The 26,230-nt window shown below is 47.4% G+C and overlaps 1 protein-coding gene across 1 annotated transcript in view; it reads right to left on the reverse strand.

Annotated features, from left to right (window-relative positions):
- Positions 1 to 26,230, reverse strand: part of LOC144161922 (uncharacterized) — a 131,511-nt gene that overhangs the window by 56,694 nt on the left and 48,587 nt on the right. Inside the window, exons 3-4 of the mRNA XM_077692475.1 lie at positions 23,826 to 23,977; positions 10,340 to 10,494 (exon numbers count right to left, since the gene is read on the reverse strand). Of these exons, the coding sequence (XP_077548601.1) occupies positions 10,340 to 10,494; positions 23,826 to 23,918 (248 nt within the window). The 5' untranslated portion in view covers positions 23,919 to 23,977. The remainder of the gene's footprint in view (positions 1 to 10,339; positions 10,495 to 23,825; positions 23,978 to 26,230) is intronic.

Genomic DNA, 26,230 nt, shown 5'->3' on the forward strand with positions numbered 1-26,230 from the left:
GCAGAAGTGAGAGAGGAGCTGCGGAAACTCCTCCAAAGCAGTGCAACCTCTAGTCGCTTCCCTTGCCGACGTCATTAGGTAAGAAGTGCAGCAAGCGCTGCGAAGTTAAACAGCGCCAAAAGCACCCCACGACCAGCAATCAGTGGCGTACGGGGCTGCGGTTCATCGGCCTCGGCCACCTGCACACCATCAGGACGAAGCTCCGTAGCGTCGTCCCTGTCGCCGGCGCGACCAACTGCGGTGAAACTATCCGCCCCAAGGAAGACCGATGTCTCGCAAATGCCCGATAATCATCCTCTGTGCTACCACTGCAGAGAGGCCTCCCACATCTATCGTCGCTGCCCGTACAAAAGACACGAACTGCGTGGTTTCTCCTTCGGTGCACCTGGCCCTCTCACTGGCCAACGTTCACGTGATCATCAACTAGTTTCTATTTGAAACCAGCCGGTGCCCAGCCCGCTTGAACCGTTCGACATCACCCTACCCATACCAGTCGCCGAACCACCGTAACAATGCTGACTTCGCAAGTGGAAAGTCAACAGCTTACGCGGGGTAATGTTTAAACAGCAACCTCTGGAAGTGAGTTTGCACTATGTCGGAAAAACGAAAGCCCAAAACGAAGCAAGGACGCACCAAATACCGTTATTTCCGGCATTCCCTCAGCCCGACGAACCGATCTAACCCTGACCTGACACCCGAACCCGGAAACAGCTACACGGTGCGATGCGTACCCGACATGAGCGGGCGCTTGTGAGAATACAACAACGACGACGCATAGTTCCCGACCGTCAACAGGGACAAGCCGACATACGAAGCTCCGACGCACCCAGAGCTCGAGGATGGCGGCGCCCGACGTCCACTTGTTCATCTACGGGTTTCATGTAGTCACCCTCATAAATACCCGAGCCGACTACTCAGTAATGAACTGATCATTTGCGTCTAAGCCGAAGAAAGTTACGACCATTTGGCACGTTCCACACATACGCACAGCAGGTGGTTATCTTGTAACGCAAGAGGGACGTGCACATCGCGCGTCGCTATAGACGGCTCGGCGTACCCTGTTGTGTTCGTCTTTTTTCCATACTGCTCCCGCGACGTAACTCTTGGAATAGACATTTTGATGTACAACGGTGAAATAAGTGAAATACAAAAGAAGTCATCGTTTTGCTCCGATCATACAATGATGCCGGAACTGAACCCCGAACACCCTGCTGCTGTAACAGTTGTGGATGATCATGTCACCGTGCAACTCCACGCAAGCGTTATAATCACCGTCTACTGAGAAGATGCTGCTCCTGAAGTCGACGCTATCGTAGAGTGAGACCATAGGTTGCTTCTCGACCGCGGTGTCTCTGTCGTAGGAGGCATTGCACCGTTTAACCAATGCCAGTCCTACATTTTGGTCACTAATTTCACCCAGGAGTAGCAGCATTTAAACAAAGGTGTTGCAATTGCGGTGCTCGAAGGAACGTAAGAAGCAAGTGAAGTGATCGCGATCGCTGACTTTCAACGCCTACCGGAAGATAACTTCATGCTTCCGCATCTCTTCGACGCGAATCCGGCGCTACCGCAAGAATGGAACAAACTATTCACATTGCTGCGTCGCTACAGCGAGTGTTTTCTGTCACACTCAAAACTCTGTCGAACTCACGCACCGAATAACAGCCAAAGATGGAGCCTGACCTAAACGACAGTCACCGTACCTCGTGTTGTTCACACGAGCGGGAATCCATCCGGACACAAGTTGATGCCATGTTCAAGGACGACATGACACAGCCATCGAAAAGCCCCTGGTCTGCGCCGGTCTTCGTCGTGCGGCACATTAAGGTTTTGCATTGACTCCCGGCGACTGAACAAAATCGCCAAAAAGGACGTGTACCCCCCGCCACAAATCGACGATGCACTCGACCACCTCTGCCTCGCGAATCACTTCTCATCGACGAATCTAAAGACAGGCGATGAGAAGTACACACGAGCAATCGATGGAAGACTCAATTCATAAACCCGGACGGTCTTTACGCGATTGATGTGATGCCCTTTGGGTGGTGCATGGTGCCAGCAATGTTTCAAAGAGTCATGGTAACTGTGCTAGCCGGCCTGACGTCGCACACCTGCCTCGGATACCTCGAATACGTTGTGGCATACCCCCGAACTTTCCACGAACACCTTGCAAGGTTGGAGTCAGTACTCGAGGCTTTTCGCATGTCGGGGTAATGCTGAAGCCAGGAAAGTGCCGCTTCGCGTTCGAGGAGCTCCTGTTTTTGGGCCATGTCGTCAACGCCGTGAAAGTACTGCCTTACGCGGCGAACACTTCTGCCATAGCGAACTTCCCAAGATCGAAAGCCAAGAAATGCGGGCCAATATTTGTCGGACTGTGCGCATACTACCGGTCCTTTGTCGCAAACGTCACACGCATTGCTGCGCCACTCACACGATTGACGAAAGATAGCACACCTTGCTTTGGCAAGAACGCCCAAGAAAATGCATTCTTCGAGCTGCAACAACGCCTCCAAAACCCACCCGTGGAAGCTCATTTCAACGAAAACGCCGGAACGTAATTTCAAACGGATGCCACTGATTTAGGCTTGGGTGCCGTCCTCGTCCAAATGCAAAGCTGCTGCAAAGGAGTAATCGCTAATCGCCTTTGCCAGTCGTGGTCTGTCGAAAAAGGAGAAAAACTACGCATCCTCAGAGAACAAGTGCCTCCCAATTATATTACCCATTTCATCAATTTGCCCATACGTGTACGGTTGACCATTCAAATTTATGACAGACCATCGTGCGCTGTATTGGCTCGTGAACTTGAACGACCCCTCTGGTTGTCTTTGGCGGTATTTCTTGCACCTACAAGAGTTCGTCGTTACAATCATCTAAACATCCGGCAGGAAACACTCCTACGCCGACTACCTGTCCCACGTTCTTGAGACGGAGTCATGACGGAGAGCGACCTAGCCGCTCAGCAAGTTGCCGACCCGGAGTTACGCGTCATGATCGACTACCTCGAAGCATGCAAGGTTGCCGTGCATTGCGTCCTCACAAGCATTCGGCCAGAAATAAAAATTACCAGAATTTTCTGACATTACCAAAACTTACCAGCATTCGGCCAGAAAAACTGCGTCCCCGTATAGAATTTCAGCCCGAAAAAAGAACGAATTATGTTGTCATCCCCGCAGACTTTCAGGACACAATTTTGGAAGCGTGCCATGATGACCCGTCTTCCGGACATCTCGCCACAATCGCACTATTGGCAAAATGAAGGTGAACTACTACTGGCCCCACCTCACATACGACGTCACCCACTACGTCCAGAGTTTCCGCGACAGCCAGCGTCAAAAAGCTCCACGGAAAAGACCCGCCGTATTTGTGCAGCCGATCGCCGTCCAATCAACGCCCTTCCAACAGATTGTATTGAGCCTTCTGGACCCGTTCTATACGCTATGATCCGAGGACAAGTGGATTATCGTAGAAACAGACTACATGAAGCGCTATGCAGAGACCGCCACTCTTGCGAGGGGCTCCACAAGAAGTCGGAAGTGCTTCATAAGCCAAGTTGTGCTGCGACTTGGAGCCGGCCCTCAAGTCCTAATCACGGACCGCCGAACAGCGTTCACTACGGAGTTTGTACACGGAATCTTACGCTACACAATCACGGATAACCGAAGAACAACGGCGTACCACCCACAAATGAACGGACTAACGGAACGTCTGAACAAGACGATCGCAGATATTCTATATGCGTCGACTTTGAACATAAGGTTTGGGACGAAGTCCTTCCATCTGTCACGTTTGCGTGCAAGACGGCTATCCATAAAAGTACGCAGCTGATACCGTTCAAGGTTGTCTAAGGAAGGCGGCTGATTACGACGCTTCACCCCATGTTTCCGCATGTAGAATACGACGACATCAACGCCGACGTCCAAGGATACCCTCAGCGCGGTTCAGGGCCGCCAGCTCGCTCGAGTTCGCACAACGGACCAGCAGCTGGTGCATGCCGGACGCTATAACCTCCGACACCAAGCCGCCTTGTCCCGCCGGGGGATTGTGTGTGGGTTTGGACTCCCATGCAATGACGTGGACTCAGTGAGAAGCTTTTCCGACGGTAATTCGGACCCTACCGGATTCTAGAACCTGTTGGCCAACTCACATACAAGAAGATCCCCGATTGTAAATCGGGAACACCACGACGACGCACGCGGCTCAAAGTCGTCCACTTGATTCGCCCCCGTTACTAGGCAAGATGACGGACTTTATTTTTTCTTTGTTCAGACTGATGTTTTAGTTTAACATCGGGTCGTTGCGGTCTTAGAGGGGGGAAATGGTGAGAAACATGCATTGGATTTGTTTATTTTTTTCCCTCTTATCGCCCACCTGCGCCCGACTGTGTTATCTGTTACACCACTAGCCTAAAAATTGTTTTATTTACCGTGTTCTCGATGTAGTTCGACGGTTTGGGAAATACACGTGCCAAAAGATAAATGCCCGCAGAGCAGATGCCGTGGCATTCGATTTGCCAACGCTCGTCTCCGCACTTCAATTTCTTGACTGCTGTTTCACCGCCTGTGTATTTTCCAGCTGGTAGTGGTGCAAAAGTTCGCTCCTATAGACTTGTTCTTCCTTCAAAACGTAACAATATCTGTTAAGCCTCTAAGGTTTCTTTTGGAAGTATTATTTATTCTTGTTTTCCTCTCCGCATTTTTATTACTACCCTTTATTTCTTTCATTTTTCTTTCTTTTCCGGGTGCATTATTTGTTTGATTATTCTCTTGTCTTCTTTAACGTTATTTTTCTTAATCTTATAGTGCGAGGTGTTGGTCATCGAATTGAAAAGCGCGGTCTTTTGTTTGTTGCTCCTTCGTCTCTTGTCACGTGCATTTTGGCATATTCCCAAAGGCGAGTTGGGCAAGTACTGCGTGGTTGCGTGTTTTTATGATATAGTGGAAGATACATCGAAACGTCACGTGTTTGCTTATTAAAATGGGACAAGTCGGAGATTAGAATGTGCTTCGTCGGCCATGCAGAATTCTACGAACAGCTTTCGCTTTTTGTTAAGCTAGCCTTTAGGCAGTGTGTGCTGTGTGACGTAACATCCTTTTGCCAATTATGCTGCGGGGTTTGAGTGAGGCTGGCGATCTTGCTGAGAAAATTGGCTCCAATGTCCCTACCTCTGATCGTCTCTGATGAGAATAGATCGTCTCCAGGGGTGTACTCACCGACTCGACGAGATCGCCGAAAGCGCAAGAAAACTAAACACGGGAGTGATAGCTTAAATGCGGCGATTTGTGACCATGCAGTATGTGCGCGAAGACTTGCAGGTACAAGGCACAAGTTCAAAGATACCCGCCACGGTGGCTCAGTGGCTAAGCGATTCCACTGCTGAGCACGAGGTCGCGGGTTCGATTCTCAGCCATGGTGACCGCTTTTCTGATAGAGGCGAAAAGCAAAACTGTCCGTGTGTACGAGATTTCGGCACACATCAAAGCTCCCCAGGTGGTCAAAATTATTCCGGGGCCCTCCACTACGGCGAGCCTCATGGCCTGTGTTGCGTCAGCGCGTTAAACCTTACAATCAATCAAATCAACGAGTTTGGAGATACAAGTTTAACAGTTTACCAAATAGTGAAGAGACTAGAGACCTGAGAGACTGCCGGGATTTGGGGTGCTTGTGTGGAAAATTTGGGGTGCAGTAAATGGAGGGATTCCACTGTGCTGTTACAGATAGCAAGTGCTGAATCTTGTCTTTTCAGGCGGAACTTTTGGTGGTTTTAAAGGTGGGGCGTGAAGACTTGAGTGAGGGAATAGGTACGGCACTATATTGCTGGGGAATTTGTTACATTCCTGCAACGTTCAAATGTGGGTTTGGTATGGGTGAGATTGTGGTCGGCACTGGAATAAGCTGCGGGATGGTAAACGGCACTGTAGGTGGTAAGCATATCTGTGTGTTTGTGTTCTCAATGCTCAAATGGGGCTCATGCTTATATTAAATTAGAGCGCCCTTGTGGTGATTTATTTGACTGTGTGGTGGTGTTGCTCCTGTTTTAGCCGGTCTTTGCATCATTGTTTTCGGACCTGCCGAAGATAAGGTGTCCTTGTAGCTTTTATTTTATCCTGAAGTTTTTTTTCGAAAGACATCAAAGCAACATGGTTCGGTATTTATTCATTTTTAATGGATTTAACCAGCTAATGCACTACGTGTTCAGTTTGTTATCAATATAGGGAAGCCCCATAGAGAATCGGGCTGTCGGCGACTCATTTCATCGTCCTATGCCATCGTCGATGTAGTCAGGCTAATCAAACACCCGGCAACTCGTCTATGTTTCGCGCTAGAACGCCGTTGGATTCTCATGTTATCGTCGATGCAGTGGCGTACTATAGCACTGGAAGAACCATTTACGCCTCGCGCTAGAACGTAGCGCTTACTAATGGAACACACGGGGACATTCGTCTTCCAATGCATCGCGCTAGAACACTTTGTTCTTCAAAAACGCGACACTTTTAACCGCTAATCTGTATACCTCTACGGTCCAATGGTTTCATATTCGTTGGTAAAAACTCCAAAGAGCCAACAATACACTTATACACTGCATGTTTCGCCCTTACCCAGATTTCCCGTTAGTGCAGATAGCCGGGGATTTTTTGTTTGTGTGCTCTCAAGTTTCCCAGAACGAGTGATTTCTTTTCTCAGAAACACCCCGGTTTGCAGAGCTGAGAGACGGTGAGGAAATGCTGTGGTCTTTCAGTTCGAGGAGAAATCAACGCATTCGCCTTGAGACGTAACGGCCAGTGCGAAGCTTTGTGTTCGGTACCACCTCAATCACTGGTGTTACTCAGCACACAAAGAAACCATTTGCAAGGTATGCATGCTGTATAATCTGTTTATCAGTAATTTTAATGCAGCTGAGGGAGGCGATGCTTGGTCGTTCGGATAGTGCTTTGGCTAGTCCCACGAAGTGCAGACTTTAATGGCTGTCTGCATCTGATACAGTGCCGTAGAAAATAGTTCATACCCAATTAGCAGCATTGAAGCCTTTGCATAAGGCTCTGCTGGCGCTGAGCGATGTTCTCAGGTTTATGATAACCGGTTTCTTGTTCCAAAATTATTGTACTTTTTATTTCTTCAGCCTGTATTCTGCTCAGGTAAGGGTTTCTTTTTGTAATGGAATGAAAAATACAACCGGTTCATCACGCTATCGCTTTTGTGACTAAATGTCACCGCACGAAACGAGAGCCCTAAGACGTAAGCATAACGCATAGAAATGTCATGTGCACTTCCGTAGGAAACCAGTTCAAACGGGAAGGTATTAGACATTCTTCTTGCTAGAGCACTTCTAAAAAAATTTGCGCAGGTAAAATATCCCTGGAATGTGAGGAATCGTTCCGTCGTATGCCATTGAGTAAACGTGAACATGTGTCCGACAAAAGCGCGGACCCCACTGACAGCTATACTACTTTCTACTCGCTGCCAACGCTTTCACATGTTCCCAATTCCGGCATACCTAAACACCCCAAAGCATTGCATTTGTGCCAGCAATATACACAATATTATGAGAGAACAGCCTCTTTATAAGAAAGGTTAGGACGAATTTATTGGCGGGTGTTAATACGAGAACATATCCAAATTTATTGCTCCTAGCAGAGTCACCGCAATCGCTTTTCGGTGGTGTTGTCATGTATAGTACTTCGTTTGATGTATACTGTTCAGCATACAGGTGACTACGGACAAATTCAACAAGTATATCTTTGAAAATCAAAGCAAGCGAGCCGCTTTATGGTCTGTTGGGCAGATTGCGGTGTCATTATCACAGAGTGGATCCAGCACAAAAACTCTTAACGAAGCCATGAAGAGAAAACAAAAGTTTGTTTTATTCGAAAGATTAGGTGTTTCATAGTACCCCAAGAGCTTTCCCGGAAGGAAATGATGCTTTATTCACTGAGAAATAAGGCAATTTAAGCCAAATTTTTAAATCTCCCGCTAAAATTGCACATTTCGTCACGTGAACAATGGCGTCATACGAGCCAGTCCATGAAACAGATACATAGTATGTCGACTCCATATAGAACCCACACGCGGGAGTCGACCGAGACGGCGGCCATTTTAAAAATACTAGTAAACCCTAGTGCACCCGCAGCCCTAGTCATGGAATCGCCTGATCCGGAGAACAGAACTCTCGCCGAGGAGCTCGGCCTTGCATTTAACAACCTCACACCACTTGAACGCTCAATGCTTCGAAGTGCACGAGGGGCAAGAGTTGTGGGATACGCGGTGGACGGGAAAGCGACCATTCCGCGATAGCCACAACAGACGAACGCCCAGCCGTCGGCAGCGCTGCGTCGTCAGCCCCGTCGCGACGGACGAATACAGACTGGTACGTATGTGCCGTATTTTCAATTTCAGTAGCAGTATCGCTTATGCCAGTTGGCCGGTGTCGTGTATGGAAAGCCGTTCGCTCGAGCTCTCTGCTCCGACAAGAAAGATTCGAGCGTCAATGCGCGGTGTGTACGGCAATTTTTTTCCCCAAGGTCAGAGCGCTTCGCCGAGGTTCGTCGTTGGGCAGCACATGAAAGGAGATCTCACCGGCGGTGATGTTGCACTCCCTCGACGATTTGCCCGTACCACATGGTCATTTCAAAACACACCAACGAAATTTCATTGTAAAGTACTCGAACAAACTGAAGTTTTCAGTGGTTGTAAACTGTAAACGAGCTCGTAACGACAGCAGCAAGCCAACACGACCTCCATACCGAAAATTGTGCGACCAGTGGCACTATCTCGTTGCTGCTCTGTGTTCCTTACTCCCCTTGTTTCTATTTTTACCTTTGCTGGTTGGCGATATGACTGCCAACCTCCTGTGAAGAGATTACGATACCAAGCAAGGTCGCGGCTGTGCGTGCTGGGACGGTTCGTAGGCCCCGAAGAGCCTTGTACCCGAACATTTGTCTGCGCGGTGGTGGCGACGGAGAGATGTCGAGTTCGGCTGGCGGTAGTTTCGTACGCGTTGGCATACACGCTTGCGTGTTCGTTCGGAACATCAACCGTTTACTCCACCGTTCTTTGTGATAAAAAGAATGTGCAGTATGTTTCACGGGCATTTAGCTCGCGATGCAAACTGTAAGCCCTGCCTAACATGCGTTTGCTTTTGCCGGCCTCCGCCAATCGCGGAGCATTCTCGAGTGACATCATAGGTTCTGTTGCAGAAAATGAGCTGGTGGGTCGCATGGTCATTTTCTTTTTTCCTAATTATGTAGCCTATTTGAGCGAAGTTTGCGTTATAAGTGGTGTCGTTATGGTTCTAACGAGGCAATCTTTCGAATGAAAAAAATTTGTGTTTTCTCTTCATGGCTCCTTTAATACAATTCTGTTTAGATCGTGAAACTTCCACTATGCAATTACCCACTACTAAGCCGGGGTATATAGTATCAACCAATTCCGAAATGAGGACGCCTAAGCAGTTCTAAAAGCTGGGAAAGCGAACGTAATAATGACCGAATGTATGGCCGGGGGACCCTACTTTTACGCCTTCTTGCCTCGCGCGCCGATCTAGTGCCCTTTCAACAAGTTGCATTGCGATCCTCTTTCAATTTCGGTTGCCATGGGTGGGTCGGTCTCCTGCCTGCTCGCTTTGTATCACTAGCGCCGGGTACACCACGTCTCACTGAAAGCGTCGCGCTCAACAGAGACGTGGGTTCTTGATTCGTTTTATCTGAAGGCGGCAAAAAACCTAGCCTAATGTCATTTTCCTGTGAAAAATGTCAATTGTACATGGCAGAAACCTCACATTCAGTTGGCCTCGTACACATCCAAATGAATCCCTTTAGGCGGTGAATGCAAGAGTTCTAAACTGCTGATATACAGCGCTGCCTTCAGGCAATGAGCCATATATGAATCATTGACACATATTTAGGCAATATTGTCACGAAGCCAAGGACGATGCAGTTGTGTTGAATGAGAAACACGTTTATTGGAGCGAACTTGTGCTCCCCTAACAACTCAAAAGAATACAGAGGCGGCGAAGCAGCGGTCAACAAAGTGACTTGCACAGGCGAGTGTCGTCGAATCGAATGCCCCGGCGTCCGCACTGCAGGCTTTTTATCTTTTGGCGCGCGTGGTTCTCGAAACGTCGATTCGCATCGAGAACATAGTAGATCCAAGAAAATTATTCTGGGCTGTTCACGTTAGATCGGAATGCTCTCCCTATCACAACAGATAACACATGCGGCACAGAAAGAAAGAATGGAACACGCGCTTTCCTTGGCGCAGAGATAACACAGACCGGCGCAGCCGGGCGGTAAAAGCAAAACACAAATAAACAAACCCAATGTATGGTTCACGGCAATATGCTTACATGTGAGTACTCTCCATCCACGCTTTACGCTGGAACCAGGTGTCCATCGGAGTTTCGGAGAATATATCTTCCAGCTCGTCCAGGCGCAACAGTACCACGTTCGGCATCTCATTTAAGGCTTCATAACGGCAGCTATCGGTGACGTAGTTCAGCCCCTGCACACAGGTAAGGTTATTTCAGACGACATCAAACAATGAGTGGATGGCCGACATTCAATATTTGCCTAATTGCAGGAAGGTTTACATTGCAGAAACAATTGCTTAATTGCAGGGAGGGTTTTGTTCCTTTTACAAGCAACCTTTTGTGGCCGGTATTTTGCTAGATGGTTAGGCAGAGATCAAAAGCACGAACTGATAATTTCACTGTAATGTAACTTTGATGCGAGTTTAAATTCTAACTGTGGCAGTGATGAGTGCTCAATTTGAGAAAAACCTGTAAAATTCTAAAAAAGCTAAAAAATTAGTCTTTTCTATGAGCGCTATAACTATAGGTAGTAAAATACTTTTGACAGGCCCGCATTTTCCATATAATGTAGCAGAAACGTTCAGTACCAACTAATTAAAAGAAAATCACTTGTTCAGCACTCTAACACGATTGCAGGATTGCATGGAAATGGGTGGCCGATAGATGATTATCTTCCATTATGAGGATAATCATCAACAGCCCACGTATTTCAATTGCAGGACTTAAGCACTCTTTGTGTGATTTTCTACAGCTCCAGTACTAGGCTGCTGCAGTGTATTCTTTGCACCTTATGTGCTTATTTCGTCACACCACGGCGTATTTGCCCATCCCCTCGTAGAACCATGTCTCGCAACGCACTCTGTTACTCGGGTGTTCCACCGGTTGTCATCTCGGCTCACTACAAGGCTAGTCCAATTCCATTTTGGATTTCATTTGAACTAAAATATAATCTGCTCCAGTTCGTTATGTAGCCAGAAAGCTCGCTTCCTGACCCTGAGTGTTAGTGCCGGGTTTCTTCGTTTTATGGCATGTTGAGCGCAGCTAAGTTTGTTCCAGTTACTATGGAACCACTTTTCTGCTCCTTATGCTATTATTTGCTGAACACGTTGGTTGTATACACTTCTTTTGCGTGATAGATGTATGTAGCTTGCTGTTTAAGTGCTTGTAAAGCGTGCCCCAGCCCATTCCTATTTTACGCAAGATTTCCCGCTGGTTATAGGGCTCAGCACTGACAGCCAGTACAGTTGTGAGAAATCAGTGCATTGAAGAGGAATCATTGGCAGTCACATAAAACTATGATAATTGCAGTTCTTGTGTTGTATGTGTAGTTGTGGGAAGCGTTCGGTCGTGAAGCGTCGAGTATTTTGGAATGAATTATAATATAAATCACGTTTAGGGTCTCCACGCGTGCTACGTAAAGTTTATGGTTTAAGTGTGTTATGTTTAGGTGTGTTACATGAGGGTGGCCTATCCATAATATTGATATGTGAACTTCCACGTGTCTGTTGTGCAAGTACGTTGTGTGTCGCTGCGAGTGAGGTTTCATTACACCAAAATTGTCTGTGTGTTCCTGGTAGTCTTCGTGCCATGTAATATGAAGGTGCTGCTAATTGAGTGGCTAGAGGTCAATAGGGTATTGTTATTATATCTACTGTGTTTCGGAGGGCAACAGTGGCTCATCTTTCGTCTGATACCTCATCTCCGCCACTCGTAGAGTGACCTGGCACCAAAGACACATTATGTTCGAGATGATAAACGTATTAGATCATGGTTTTATGAACAAGGAAACGGTATGATTTCTAGATGACGATGCTGATGAAAATGTACCCACCACACTCAGAGAATCAGTATAAACTGCAAACTTCTGGATATGCTTGATGCTGGAAACCTGCACTTGAGGTTCGTAAGAACAGCCTTTTTTAAGGAATACGAATGAACGACGTGGACATCCCTAGTGCATACAACTGATTTACTAGAATTGAAGAAATATTTGCTTGGTACCAAATCGTTTAGACAAGGTTACAAAGTACAATTGGAGAAAGAGGGAATGGGGAACAGAAACCACAAATTTTAAAAATAACAGGTGCAAAGCATAATATTGTGTTCAATGGTTCTTTATATTTGTTTATAGAACTGCGCTAGAGCGTAACCTGCGCTTGACGCTTTCGTTTACCATGCGTTCTTGCTATGAACAGCTCTTCATAAATTTTATATCAGGCGGCACAAGCACGATAGAACATGAGCTCACACATTCAATCTGCTGTTCTAATACGTGTACTTTTTCCGAGATATCGCGTGTGGTCTTGTTGTGTGACTTTGCCAGAAAAAAGTTTCCTAAATCAGTGGGTTGTACTCACATTTTTTGCAGTGGGTCGTTTAATAGCATAAGGGGGGAGGGCGTTTGCTTACATGCGTATTAAAATATTCGCTATTTAAATACTTGTATTTATTTTCATGGTTACACTTGTAATAAATTGTCACCGTTAGCAGAACAAGACGCGGTGGGTGGTGTTTTGGCCACATTACTTAAAAATTCTCCAGAGTGATATTTTTATCAAAAAATCCAAACATGCAACCGTGAAACAGACGAGCAATCAGAAAGATCCTGGATTTGGACGTATTACTAAAAACAGGTGTAAAAGTTTGTTATTCTTTCGTGGAAAGTATTAGGCGGTTTTACATTTAAACAAAGCGTCACTGGTACGCTATGAACTAGTAGAAGCGATTGATGTGCTATATTGGGACTGGGCTAGTATGGAAAGCATCCAAGTAAAAGCGAAGCCCAGCAGCACCGCTGTGTGAAACTTTTTTACAGCTTCTTTCGCGGCTGAAACAGGCACAACATTGCCAAACTTAAATTAACTAGAGGCTCTACTAAAGGGTTGTAACGACGCAGGGGAGTTGTTTGTCTGCACGGTATGATGCGTTTGAGAGGCCCTTGAGAATGTTTAGTGTAATTAGGCATTGACGTATGAGTTGTTTCGTGTGGAATAAACTTGTGTTTGTCGTTTAACGCTACACCGAAAATGTTGTGTTCCTCTGTGGCAATAATGGAGTCCGCTGAAATTTTAATATCAGGTAGGGCCGGATTCCCCCATTCCTGGCAATAAATCGCAGGCTGGTTTTTCTGGAACAAGTGTAAAATTGTTTTAGTTGGCCGATCGGGAATCCTTGCTCCAAGCAAGCCGTAATTGACGTTCATATATACACATGATGCATGACTTGAAAGATTGCAAGGTAATAGTAAACTGGCCGCGCACACTTAACAAGAGAAGAATAATAGTACCGAGGCATTCTGAAGAAAATGCGTAATAACATAAATGACGTGCAGGTTAGAGCACTGCCTTGAGGCACGCCATTTTCCGGCACGTGCACCGCCGAGTGTGCTGAACCAAACGGAATGCGGAATCCTCATTTAGAGAATTAAAAAGAGTGTTGAGCATGTCCCCTGCTACACCGACATAATTTAAAACATCGTTGTCTGATGCCGTTTTAAGGGCCTTTGTGATATAAAATCTAGGGATATGCATTATTGTTAAAAAGTAAACATATTTTGGTGTATTATATGAGGGCGCATATTTCATCGTTCATGGATCGCCCCAATCTGAATCCTGCCTGGCAGCTCTCTTGAAAGCCATTGTACTCGAAAAATTAAAGACATCTCCTGGTAATAAGTTTCTCAAGAAGCTTGCCCACGCTATTTGCCGAGAAATTGGTTGATAACTTTCTTAGAGGATGTGGCCTTCCCACCCTTCAGGAAAACGGTTACAATCGCCTCCCCCTAGAGGAAAGAAGGTGCCGCGATAGCAATCTTTGATCTATTCGTGGACAAGCGCGTATAGAGGCATGGGTTTTTTTTTCTTCCACTTGAAAGGAACTTAGAGAAACTGTTACTGTCCGGGAGGTAAATCACTCTTTGCCAACAGCGCACGTCCACAGATGTGCCACCGCTGGTCTTTGGTTACCGGAGCCAGCGGGTACCGCGTTCTTTTCGACGTTAAAGTGTCTTTTTTAGAAACGCCTGCCGGGACACTACCCCCGCAATAAGGAGTGATCAGTACTGAAAACACTGGAAGCGCACCAGGTGCCCAATTTGAGTGGTGTAAGGTGCCGCCCTATGCGTAAGAGGTGGTTGTGTTCCGATTGCCACAAGCACGAGAGGTCTGTTACCTCCTCCTAGACAATGTATCAGAGCTTCACTCAGTCAAAATACACTCTGACGTATTTTTCGTTGTTGCACTAGGGGAAGGCTTTGCCTTCACGATGACTGACTCGAAATGGTGCAGAGTATGTTGATAAAAAAGACGCAGGTACAATGCCATCACGTACAACGGCATGTGTGCATGTTGGAAAGTCCATGAAATCAAACGAGTAGGCTTGGCATGATGTCTTGCTGATGTCTGCGCAGTGCACCCATAGTGCGTCGGCGCCAGGCAACCAGCTTGCCAGTTTCTGAGCTCGTGATGCCGGAAACTGTGTTGGAGCTACAATTTCATTGTATACGATGCGCCTAACTGCAGATGACCTCTCCGAGCGTGACCTGAATAACCGGTTCGACACAGGGCCTTAGATCAAGAGCAACTTCCCGGAGAGCATCGAGTCAATTTAGGTTGAGTCATCATGACTGCTTTCATCTATCGGTGAAACTGCCAGACAATTACTTTGGCAAAAGGGTGGTAACGGGTTGTACGCAAACGCTTAAATCCAGTGCAAAGCCCTACGAGCCAGAGGATTGATACCACAATCGTCGTCCTTGATTACTTATGTCGGAAGGAGTTCTCCGAAGCGGGATGGCCCGCCGGAGAAATCGCAGGTGACTTCTTCTTCGGTAAACTTTTCCACCAACTATACCTCCGAACGATGAGCGTAACAATCAATAAGGGTGAGCCAATGGCGTTTAGACCCTCCTGGTTTAAGGGGGCAAATGATGTGAGGTGTTGGAACTGTTCCGACCGGACGAGAAATTTCCGGAGCGGCAAAGTGACGTGCCGGGTAATATTGGCGGCGGGTGATATTTGCGCGTTGGCATTGGGTGCAAGTTCGTGGCCAGGTAAGGGATGAACACTGCATCACGGGCTAGACGTCGCGGTGCATCGCTTGCCGTGTACAAATCCGGATGCTGGGGCTGCTGAGATTGCACGACTCATTGTAAAGACTCCGTCGACGGAGGTTTGGCCAGTTATGTATTCTAGCGCTGTGAGCATGACTCCGTAGAGGAAGTTATGTCGACGCAGGGGCAGCAACTTTTCATTGAAGAGCTACACCGTTCTTGAGGAGCTGCTGCAGTTCGACGTCAGTTTTTTTCGGCGTTGGCGTGGTCAGAAAAATTAACGAGTACCAACACGTCAACGGAGACCACTGAGAGCGCGTCGGGGACCAGATTATGCTTCGCGCTCATGTAAGGGATGTCTGTGGCAAAATGCAGGGTTTTGGAACAAAACAAATCACGGCCGAAAAAGAAAAATTATATTTTCTTCCATAAAATGATGAAAGAACGTGATTGATTATTCTGATCACAAGTGAAACGAATGGAATTTGTTTGTGTTTCTGTTAGAATAAAAAGTTAAATTCCGGATTCATTTCAATTCTTATGCAGTGAGGCGGGAAGTCGCCGCGGCTTCGCTACATAAACTAGTTGTGTGCAGAATGTTTGTTGATGAGGAGGTTATGTTGAACTGCCAGAGAAGGACAAGCTCGGTTGCTGTAGTTCAAAGACGAGTTTTATTGGAGGCAAAATGTCTGATGGGGAAATACACAAATGACTATCAAACCCAATCTACTTGACATATTCTTATAAGAAAACAGTCCTACGCATAAAATAGTTCCGGCTCACATGCGAGGATGCGATACATCGATGAGCTTGGCCACTGCGCTGGCCTGACGCCCTGGCCTTTGACGTTGTCGTGGCGCTGTTTCCCTGTGCTCACCGCTTGATGAAGACGTTTGCGTTGCGGACTCGGCAAGGCCTTGCAAGGATTGAAGGTGTGGAGGAAGATGCGATTTGGTGTTGAGTCTCCTGGGCGTTCACGAACCGCCCACATCCTGCCTCCAACTTGCCACCTCTAATTCGCTTCCTTCCTCTTGTTCCTTCTCTCGCCACGCGCTCTTCCCCAACATCCGCACGAGCGCTCTTTATTTTCTCTTCTTCGCACCGCGGAACGCTCATCCTCAGACTCGTCTTTTGTTGTTTCGAGGGCGCCCCTTCTCCTTAAGAAGGCTGGTTGCCTGCTTTCTACTCTATCAGCCTGTCTTAATGGCCAGTGCTGTGGACCCAGCACTACCGCAACAGAAATCCGACCCCGATGCAGGCGTCGCAGCCTTAGGTATTTATGGATTTACTAAGATTCCTACATGCCGTGTTGTCTGGGCAACGCCCCGGCTACCTTCGAAAGAATAATCGACTCCCTCTTACGTGGCTTCCAGTGGTTGACCTGCATCTGCTACTTGGACGACGTCACATAGTTTTTTTCCCGACATTCGAAACTCATCTCCATCGTCTTGCAGACATCCTAGAGGTTTTCCGTCTTGCCGGTCTCGGCTCAACTCCTCAAAATGCCGTTACGGTGACTGGCAACTCAAGATCCTCGGCCACGTAGTCGAAGCTCCTGGTGTCCGACCTGATCCCGAAAAGTACGTTCCGTCTCAGAATTTCGAATCCCGCTTTCGGCAAAGAATGTTCGCAGCTTTGTGGGACTATGCTCCTACTTTCGCCATTTAATCGAGAATGTTGCTAAGATCGCCCAGCCATTGACATAACTTCTTTAAGGGCGCTACCTCAATCTGTTTGGGCAGCGCGGTTAGCGCAGCGTTTGCCGTTCTCGTTGACCAGCTCAATCGTTGCCCAGTTTTGGCACATTTCGATCTGTTGGCTCCAACAGAAGTTCGCACGGACACGAGTGGCCATGGGAAAGGGGCAGCAATGGTTCAGAAACAGACTGGTCAGGTTAGTATGATAGCCTACGCCAGCCGACTTTTGTCCCCCGCTGAACGGAACCCTTCCATCACGGAACGTGAATGCCTCGCACTCGTCTGGGCAGTCAGCAAGTTCCGTCCATATTTGTATGGCAATTCCTTTGCGGTTATTACCGATCATCATAGCCTATGTTGCCTTTCTTCTTTAAAAAATCCGTACGGAAGACTAGGCCGCTGGACGTTAAGACTCAATTAGTATGACTATTCCGCGGTGTACAGGTCATGTCGAATGCACCGGGACGCCGACGGCGTGTCTCGTCATCCTGTTGATCCGCCTGATAAAACGTGGAATGATGATGACGCCTGCGTATTTGCCCTGTCCGACTTGCACGACATAGCCGCCCACCAACGACGCGACCCATCACTTCGGCAGGTCATAAGTCGTCTTAGCTCGGAGCCGTCCGACCCATTTCTGCACGCCTTTACACTGCGTAATGGCGTCCTCTTCCGCCGCAACTTCCGGGCGGATGGCCCTGACGCCCTTCTCGCCGTACCTCAGCACCTCCATCCCGACATACTCTACTAGGTTCGTGACGTGCCGACTGCTGGCCATCTTGGCATCACTCATACCTACGACCGTGTGCGGCGTAGCTTTTACTGGCCCAGCCTTTACACGTCTGTGCGAAGGTTCGTCACGGCTTGTGACCTTTGCCAATGCCTCAAGACGCCTCGGTCACTTCCAGCAGGCAGCAACTTCCAGCAACTAATTGATGTTCGTTCTTAACAATTCTTCCAGGTTGGATTGGACCTTCTCGGTCCTTTCCCCTTATCCCGCTTTGGTAACAGGTGGATCACCCTTTTCACCGATTACACCATGCGTTACGCAATCACATGTGCCTTTCATACCAGCTGTGCCACGGACGTCGCCGTTTTTCTACTGCATGCCATCGTTCTCCATCACGGCGCTCTTCGTGAGCTGATCACGGACCGTGGTCGGTGCTTCTTATCTCAGGCCGTCGACGACCTTCTTCAGTACTGCCGTATTAAGCCCAACCTCACCACGGCCTATCATCCGCAGACCAATGGTCTCGCTGAACGATTTAACAAGACGCTCACGGATATGCTCGCTATGTACGTGTCCACCGACCACCGTGACTGGGGCATTCCTCTCCCTTAAGTTACTCTCGCCTACAATTCGCCGCGCCTCGACAATGACGGCTTCTCTCCCTTCTTCCTCATTTTCGGCCGTGACCCTGCCCTGCCATTGGACATCATGTTGCCTGACTCGACTACGCCACGAACTGAGTAGGCACGCGATCTCATTGCCAAGCTGACGTGGCCCGGCAGATCGCCCGCGCAAAGATTACGGTTTCACAGGCAAGTCAGAAGCGCCGCAACGACGAGGCCCACCGTGATGTGTGCTTCCACCTGGCTCCCTGGTCCTCCTTTGGACACTTTCACGTCATGTTGGGCTATCTGAAAAACTACTGTCCCACTTCACAGGCCCCTACCGCATCATTCGCTTGGTTACTCCTGTGACGTACGAAATTATTCCGGCCATGCCCCGCCGTCAACTGCGCAACCAGCGTCTCAAATTGTGCATGTGTGCCCCCTGAAGCCCTTTTTCGCCCGTGATTAAGTTGAGTCCTCAACTTCTACCGTCGTCAGCACCTGGACGTTGCTTCTACTACCGGAGATCATATCACGGACTCGGTCGCTTGGCTGCTTACTAAAAACGGAAGAAGCATCCAACCCCCGCTCAGCGAGTATGCGCCATCTGGGGTAAGGGAACCCAGAGACTAGAGAAGAAGAAGACGCTCGCTGATGTTGGTAATCGTGCAGCAGCTGGGACATCACGGCTGCCTTTCTGCCTTTACTATCCCGTCTATTAAGTGCGATGCACTTCTTAAGCGACCCTGAACCTGCGTCCACCGGCGATGTCCGCATAGCATACCCACTTGGGGGATTGGCCAGGAATCTCCTCGTCTTCCTTTGCAAGGGGGGGAGATGGGGATTGGCCAGGAATCTCCTCGTCTTCCTTGGCAACGGGGGGAGATGGGCGCGCGCTGCCTGGCCCCTGACATGGCACATACCCACGTGGGGGATTGGCCAGGAATCGGGCGTGAGAAGGGCTAATGCACCCGCTTAAAGGAGTACTGACACGAAATTTCAAAGCTGAGATCCGCTCTAGCAATCAATTGGCGATGTCCGCATTGCATACCCACGTGGGGGATTGGCCAGGAATCTCCTCGTCTTCCTTGGCAACGGGGGGAGATGGGCGCGCGCTGCCTGGCCGCTGACATGGCACATACCCACGTGGGGGATTGGCCAGGAATCGGGCGTGACAAGGGCTAATGCACCCGCTTAAAGGAGTACTGACACGAAATTTCAAAGCTGAGATCCGCTCTAGCAATCAAGTGCAACGACAACACAAATAGGTGTCTGTGAATAAATGCATCTTTCTTTCTTTGTAGTTGTGTGTGTGTGTGTGATCTCTCTTTCGCGAACATTACCGAACCGCGCAAATTCGCACTTTCACATTCTTCCCCTCGGGGAAATGCGGGGAATTTTTTTTTGTAAATACAACCTCTAAAAAAATCCCCTTCGTTGCCACGTAACAATATTTTCGGCTGTAAAATGCCTAAGATAAGCCTCCCAGGAGAACTTGGAATCGTAGCAATCACTAGCCGAGGCTGGCGCAGTGGATGAACGCCTTCCGCGACACCACAGACGCTCAAATGCAATGGGCTTTTCCCCTATATTTGGAGCTTGCCTCACTCATACATGCATAGTAAAAAGCGTGTTCACACTAGGCCAACAGTCTGCTGATTGTGGCTTGTGCCCACTGACCGCAAGCTGTCGGTGCTTATGGCAACAGCACGTTAACGAGAACTCACTCGCGCGTCAGTGTCAGCCTGCGCGTGTTCTGCGAATTCGCTCATGGAGCAGTAAACATTATCGCCCCAAAATGGCAATCTCAGTATAGAAAACATCGGCAGCAAACGAAAAAATCACCTTACATCAAATGGAATGTACCCTCGGAGATTCCAACTTCCGACATAAAAAAATAACATACCCAGCACTCCAGACCAGTAGACCACGGGCCAGCGATGATGGATATTAAAATATAAGGTATATAACGTATAACCAATTTACAATATTGTTTAGTTTTAGCATTTCAAACAGCTTACGTGACTATTTGTTGTATAGCGCTCGTGCAGCAAGCGTCCCCCAAATGTCCACAACATCGCACGTCTAGCAATTCTGTTTCTTAGACGGAAAAGCGTTCGCGGATGTGTGACCGTGCTGCTGAGAGCTGTGCTTGTTCACCCAGCGCAAAAAGTTCTTTCTTCTCCCTAGTTTTACGCTGACGGCAAAGGTTTCGGTTTATTTTATTTCCTTAGTACCTACATTGGCTTTGGTGACCTGCCAGCTTGCGGTCTTAGATTTTACTACTGCGTACCAGTAGGTGAACCCTCGCATCTGCGCGTGTGATGCGCTTGTGTGGAGCGACCTGGACTTGGATCTTGACACAGTATACGAACTAATAAAGTGAAGAAAGGCACAATCTTCAATTCACAAAAGTATCGTGGCATCGTTTGAACTGAGCGAACGACTTGCGACGACCACTTGGCGGCCGGCGGACTACACGCTGGGCCGACCTACTATGTCGGAAGGTCAGCGAGCCGTGTAGTAGCGCGGTCAATCCAAGTCATCTCCTGCTGACGTCACACAAAAACGCCACAGAAAGTTTGGCGAGGATGCTGAGAGGAGGACAGTACTTCCGAATTGATTTTACTACTTAATATATTCGCCTAAACGCACTCAGACTGGTCGAAACACGACCTGTGAACTCCGGACTACACTTTGCGCTTGTAATCCTGCAATGTTTACTAATCAATTCAGTGTCCCTTTAAGGTGCAAAAAGCAGAACTCTCGTTGGGCTTACATCTCGTACAGTTAAAATTTTCTTTCTCTATCCGTCTGTGTTTTAGCTCTGGTGAACCAATGACCAAGATATTCGCCTTTTGGGTGCACTCAGCCGTGTTACCTCCGGTTTTCCAGAAGAATTTTAGCCATAGTACAAGTTTGCGCGACACATTCTTGAATGTTCTGATATAAACATTCGAAAGCTACACAACGTGTTCAATCGCAATACTGTATACGTTATGACGCTTGTTTTGGAATTTGTAATAAAGTCATTGCTTGTATATGTCACTTTCTCTTCTTTCCCGTACTCCAATTGCTCTCACGTGATAGGTCCCACTATTCATACGAAACGAAATAGGTCTGTATCAAAGATAATTAGGTAAACAAAGAAGTAAAGTTTTTTTGAGATATTCGAATCTCAGAGACACAATCTGCCCAACAGGATTATGAGGGCGAAATTTGTTGGGTTTATAAAAGAGACTCCATTGAATAGATAACCATAAAATCAGCATCGCAACCTAAAATAACCGAGATGACAGAAAGTAATCTTGAAGCCATTGGGACACCACAGCAGCTCCATGGTGATGTCTCAATGACGTCGCTGATTGCTGTTCGCGCAAGTGGGGGACAGTGAATATAACCACTGTGGGGAAGAATGACGGTGACTCTAGTAGCCGCTGTAATTCGGACTCGTATCATTTGAAGGGTACGGTGCGTTTAAATTACGATAAGTATTACTATTCCGCTTAAATTACGTTACGCCTGCCTATATCACGCTAGTTCAGGCAGAAAATTCCACAGTAGTGTAAAATGTCTTCTCTTTTTCGGTAGAAAGCGTCTTTTTATCTTGTAATAAAGCAGAGTGGGTTACCTAAATCAATTTCTTAATACTGACCAAGTGAGAGACGATGGAAAGCAAGACCGGTTTATTCGGACGCTCTTGCGCAGGAACCCTCCAAGTGGCGATGATTACAATGTACAGGTGATGATGATGCGGATTCCATTGGAGCTGACACTGATGCTAGTGTGCTCATTGTGAGAAAGAGTCCGTAACGTATTGAAGAGCATAGGGAGTGTAGTCAGCGAATTCCACACAATTACCGCTCTGCGGCTGGGAGCGGCCGCCTGGCCGCGAGTCATTGTGCGGCCCTCCGGTTGAACGCCTTTCGAAGACATACGCGTATGGTTTCAGTACCAGGGCGGCGCCGATCTGAATACAGTTATACTGGCCTCCCACGGTAATTAACTGGTGAAGGTCGTTCTATATTTTATATCAACCAAGAAAACGGTGAAGAAATGTCCCGCACAGACCGGGTACACGAACAGGGGTCGCTAACAATACTTCATCGTACCGCAAGTGAAGAGGGTAATGTGCCACGTCGTAGTGAGTTTCGCGTTCTTGCTACTGACTTTCCGTTCGACTTCACGCGATTTGGCGGCAGTGGCCACGCCGTGAAACATACTGCTCCTGAGATGGCGCTTCAGAGGCGACAGGAGCATAGAAGAAAGTTGACTCAATGGTGATAGAGGGGGAGCGGCCAAAGACTAGGAAGAATGGTAAGTATACAGTCGTCTTTTGCGTTGCCGTATTATATGCGACAGTCGCAAAGGGAAGGATGATATCTTTGTTGCGATGACCAGGACTTTTGCACATGAAGACAGAGAGGGTTCGATGGAATCTCTCAGTTCAACCACTCGTCTGGAGGTGGTAGCTGGAAGTTGCTTTGTGCACCATGTTGGAGCCATGCAGAAGATCTTCGAGTACAGAAGGGCGCAGTGGCGCAAAATATTGTTGTGCAGTATGAAGTTTGCGACTTTAGGAGCTGTTACAGAGTGAATGGGCGCTGTTTTCAGTGTATCGTGTCACGTGGTCGACAGCCGTGACTATCCAACGGTATCTTCATGGCGTTGGAGGTAGTGGTCCCAACAAGTCGATGCCTATGGTCCCGAAAGGCGCCGACGGAAAAGAGGTTGAAGTGTCCTGCGGGAGGCGCCGTTGAGGGCTGGAGGTGCTGACAAGAGGCACACCAGCGTACGCATTTGGCAACAGACGTGGAGAGGCCGAGTCAAAAGTAGCGACTGCGTATTCGCACGCAAGTTCGCGAGCAAGTATTTATTGTTATGGCCGTAATCAGGCCTACACCAGGAATCACGTGTTATTTAGGCAGCTCCTCCTACAACGTAGCTTTCCAAGAGGCTAAGCGATACACATGCAAGGGCATATAAATCGACGGGATTTCTGAGCATAAACACAGGGCTCCATAAGAAGTTTACATAAAACAAAACTTTTATGGGCCGCTCCAACAATAACCGTAATTGCACTCAGATGCAAAACACCGCTGAATTTGAATGTAATTTGGTGATGGGGCCTTTCCTTGCATTTAAAGGCCACCTATATATTGTTGCCGTAGTTAAAATATATACTAGTTTCCTTGAAGAAGGGTATTTGGATGTAAATATCGCGAACAGTTTTCTTTGCCTGAAAAGAGTTGAAGATCCGGTCCCTTTACACATACTTTATTTTTAGCTTCCTTTGTGTGATACGCCAAAACAATAAAATCGCTTCTAGTGTGCTTCCTTTCTTCACAGGAGGCTCATCATATCTCAAGTGTTTGTTTCCAGAAATATTAAAACAAGGAATCTATAGATCTTTTCCTGTTAAAGAAATCCTCATGCGTACCTTTTGTTTGTTGGTAACCGGCATCCTATGAAGCAGCACAACCTTCCGGTCTGGGTGTTTATTAGCGGCCGACTCCACAGCGCAGGCCTGCATAAAGTTGAGGCACGGGGCACCGCAAATCTCCACAAAGAAAAAGCTGTTGTCGTAGTCGCCTGCATGTAGATGAGAGAAGTACAAAAAATTAGTAGCGTACAAAATACGTGGGCTCCGGCGTAAACACAGAAAAACACACCCACCGCCACTCATTTAACTATGCACGTACTATGCAATTACATATACCGAAACACGAAGGTGGTTTAGTGGCTAAAACCATGAGCTGTTTAAGCCCAAGGATGCAGGTTGGATTTCTGCCGCGGAGAAGGCTTTTTGATAGAGGTGTAAAAAGAAAGCGCGCGTGGTTAGAGGTTTAGGCATACGCTAAAGAAGCGACTTAGGATTTAAAAATATTTCCGGATCACTCCGTGTTAAACCCCAAAATCATCCAACTCCTATATTAGAAATTTCTACCTTCACATAAACACGCGGAATGTGGAAGGGCCACGGCATCCCTGGTAGCCCAGTTGGTACAGCATACCAGCGGCATTCTAAATGCCGTGGGTTGAGGCCCCTCGAAGGCAGCATGTTTTTCATCAAGTTATTTCTATTTTTGAACATTTTAAAAGCAATACTACATAATTTCCAAAGAAGAAAGAACAAACTACCTCTTTCCCTTTGTGTTTCTTCGCTTTGTTTACTAGTAGCTTTCCTCTCTGTTTTAAAAATGATAGTCTTTCATGGGACACTTAAACGCAGAAATTTCGGGTTGTCTATCTGGGTTGTGTATATCTGTCTACTTGTCTTTCTCGATGTCTGTCTGTATGTGGCTATAATCAATAACCCGGGCAAAAGGAAACTCAAGTTACACAATATTCCTATAAACCAGCAGCCAAATCTAAACGTCTAGTTCCGGTGGAAATATTCATACTTGTCAACATTCGTGAACAAAAACACGACATTATGCAAATATTAGGCCGAAAATCCATACATATGTTATATTTGCAGCGTTTCTTTATTATAAAATTCATGAATGCTTGGTTTTGTGCGATAGCAAACCGAATACTATATCAACAGCAGGAAATCAACACCCGCTGTCGCGCGGGCCAATGCAGCTCCTGGCAGCATTTTAAGACATCTGACGGCAACAGTAACGAAAGGATTGGCTAGATGGGTTCCACGTTTCACTTCGAACGCGCAGGAGTACGGCAATGGTTGATTGACTGATTGTAGGTTTTAACGCGACGACGCAACGCATTCGAAGAGGCGTGCCGTAGTGGAGGGCTCCGGATTTATTTTGACCACCTGGGGATCTTTAACATGCGCCGAAATCTCGTACAAATGCGTGTTCTTGCTTTTCGCCTGCATCAGAAAAGCGGCCGCCGCAGCCGGGAGTCGAACCCGCGACCTCGTGCTCAGCTACGCAACACCTTAGCAGTACAGCAATGGGGTTCTATACATATTGTTGCAGTGTGCTCAATTCAGGCGGGTGTCCGCCGTACGGCAGGGCTAGAATCGAGGCACCAGAATATGAGCAATGGATCGCGGTATATTTAGAACGCGGTAGACACGTTAATTCGGTTGATTTAAATTGACTTGAGCAAACCTATTGCGTGTCATCTTGGGAGGAACAAGACAGTACAGGGACAGCTGGAGAGGTGAGAGGGGAGCACAAGGGAGGCATATATTTGGCAGGGTTGCCGGTCGACTAACGTCTCTCGTCGATATTAGACTGATTCACTGACCGATTCGTCAACATCTAGTTAAACGTGCAAAACGTAGAGACCTACAATTTCGGGAGAACAATTCTTCCGTGGCATAGGAGCTCACTAAAGCGGCATTTCAGAATATTTTGCTCCAAACCGAGGAAAAACGGGACTATACATTTTCTCAAATCTGTGATTACCTCCCTGACTGTTCTACGTATCAAAGTGACTTTTGCTGGTATTTGTAGCGCTTAAGAATATCTGAGACGCATCTTGAAAGAAGTACTGACCTAAACTTTTGAAGGCGAGATAAAGCGGAGGCACATTGGTGTGAACACACATACACACATACACATACATTGGTGTGAACACACATACAATTAATTACACACACGTAAAAAACCAATCGATATAAATTTTGACGCTACCTGAACTCTAACTCCAAAAAACAAAACGAAGTCTTGAATGAGTTCACATAGGCGAAAAAGCCGTTCTTAAAGGGAAGGTGAAGCGGTTTTAGAATTAAAAGAAAAGTTGACTAGCAGCAAGTACACATTGAATAGTTCATGTGTACGAAATATTTTCGCAATACATGCAATAGAAGCGGCGCAATGAGCAAACAAAAGTGGCCCGATGCCCCGCCCCCATCTCGCCGCGCGATGCCGG

This window comes from Haemaphysalis longicornis, unplaced genomic scaffold (assembly GCF_048455015.1).
Source record: "Haemaphysalis longicornis isolate Haplotype H1 unplaced genomic scaffold, Haemaphysalis longicornis Haplotype H1 scaffold_12, whole genome shotgun sequence".
NCBI lineage: Eukaryota > Metazoa > Arthropoda > Arachnida > Ixodida > Ixodidae > Haemaphysalis > Haemaphysalis longicornis.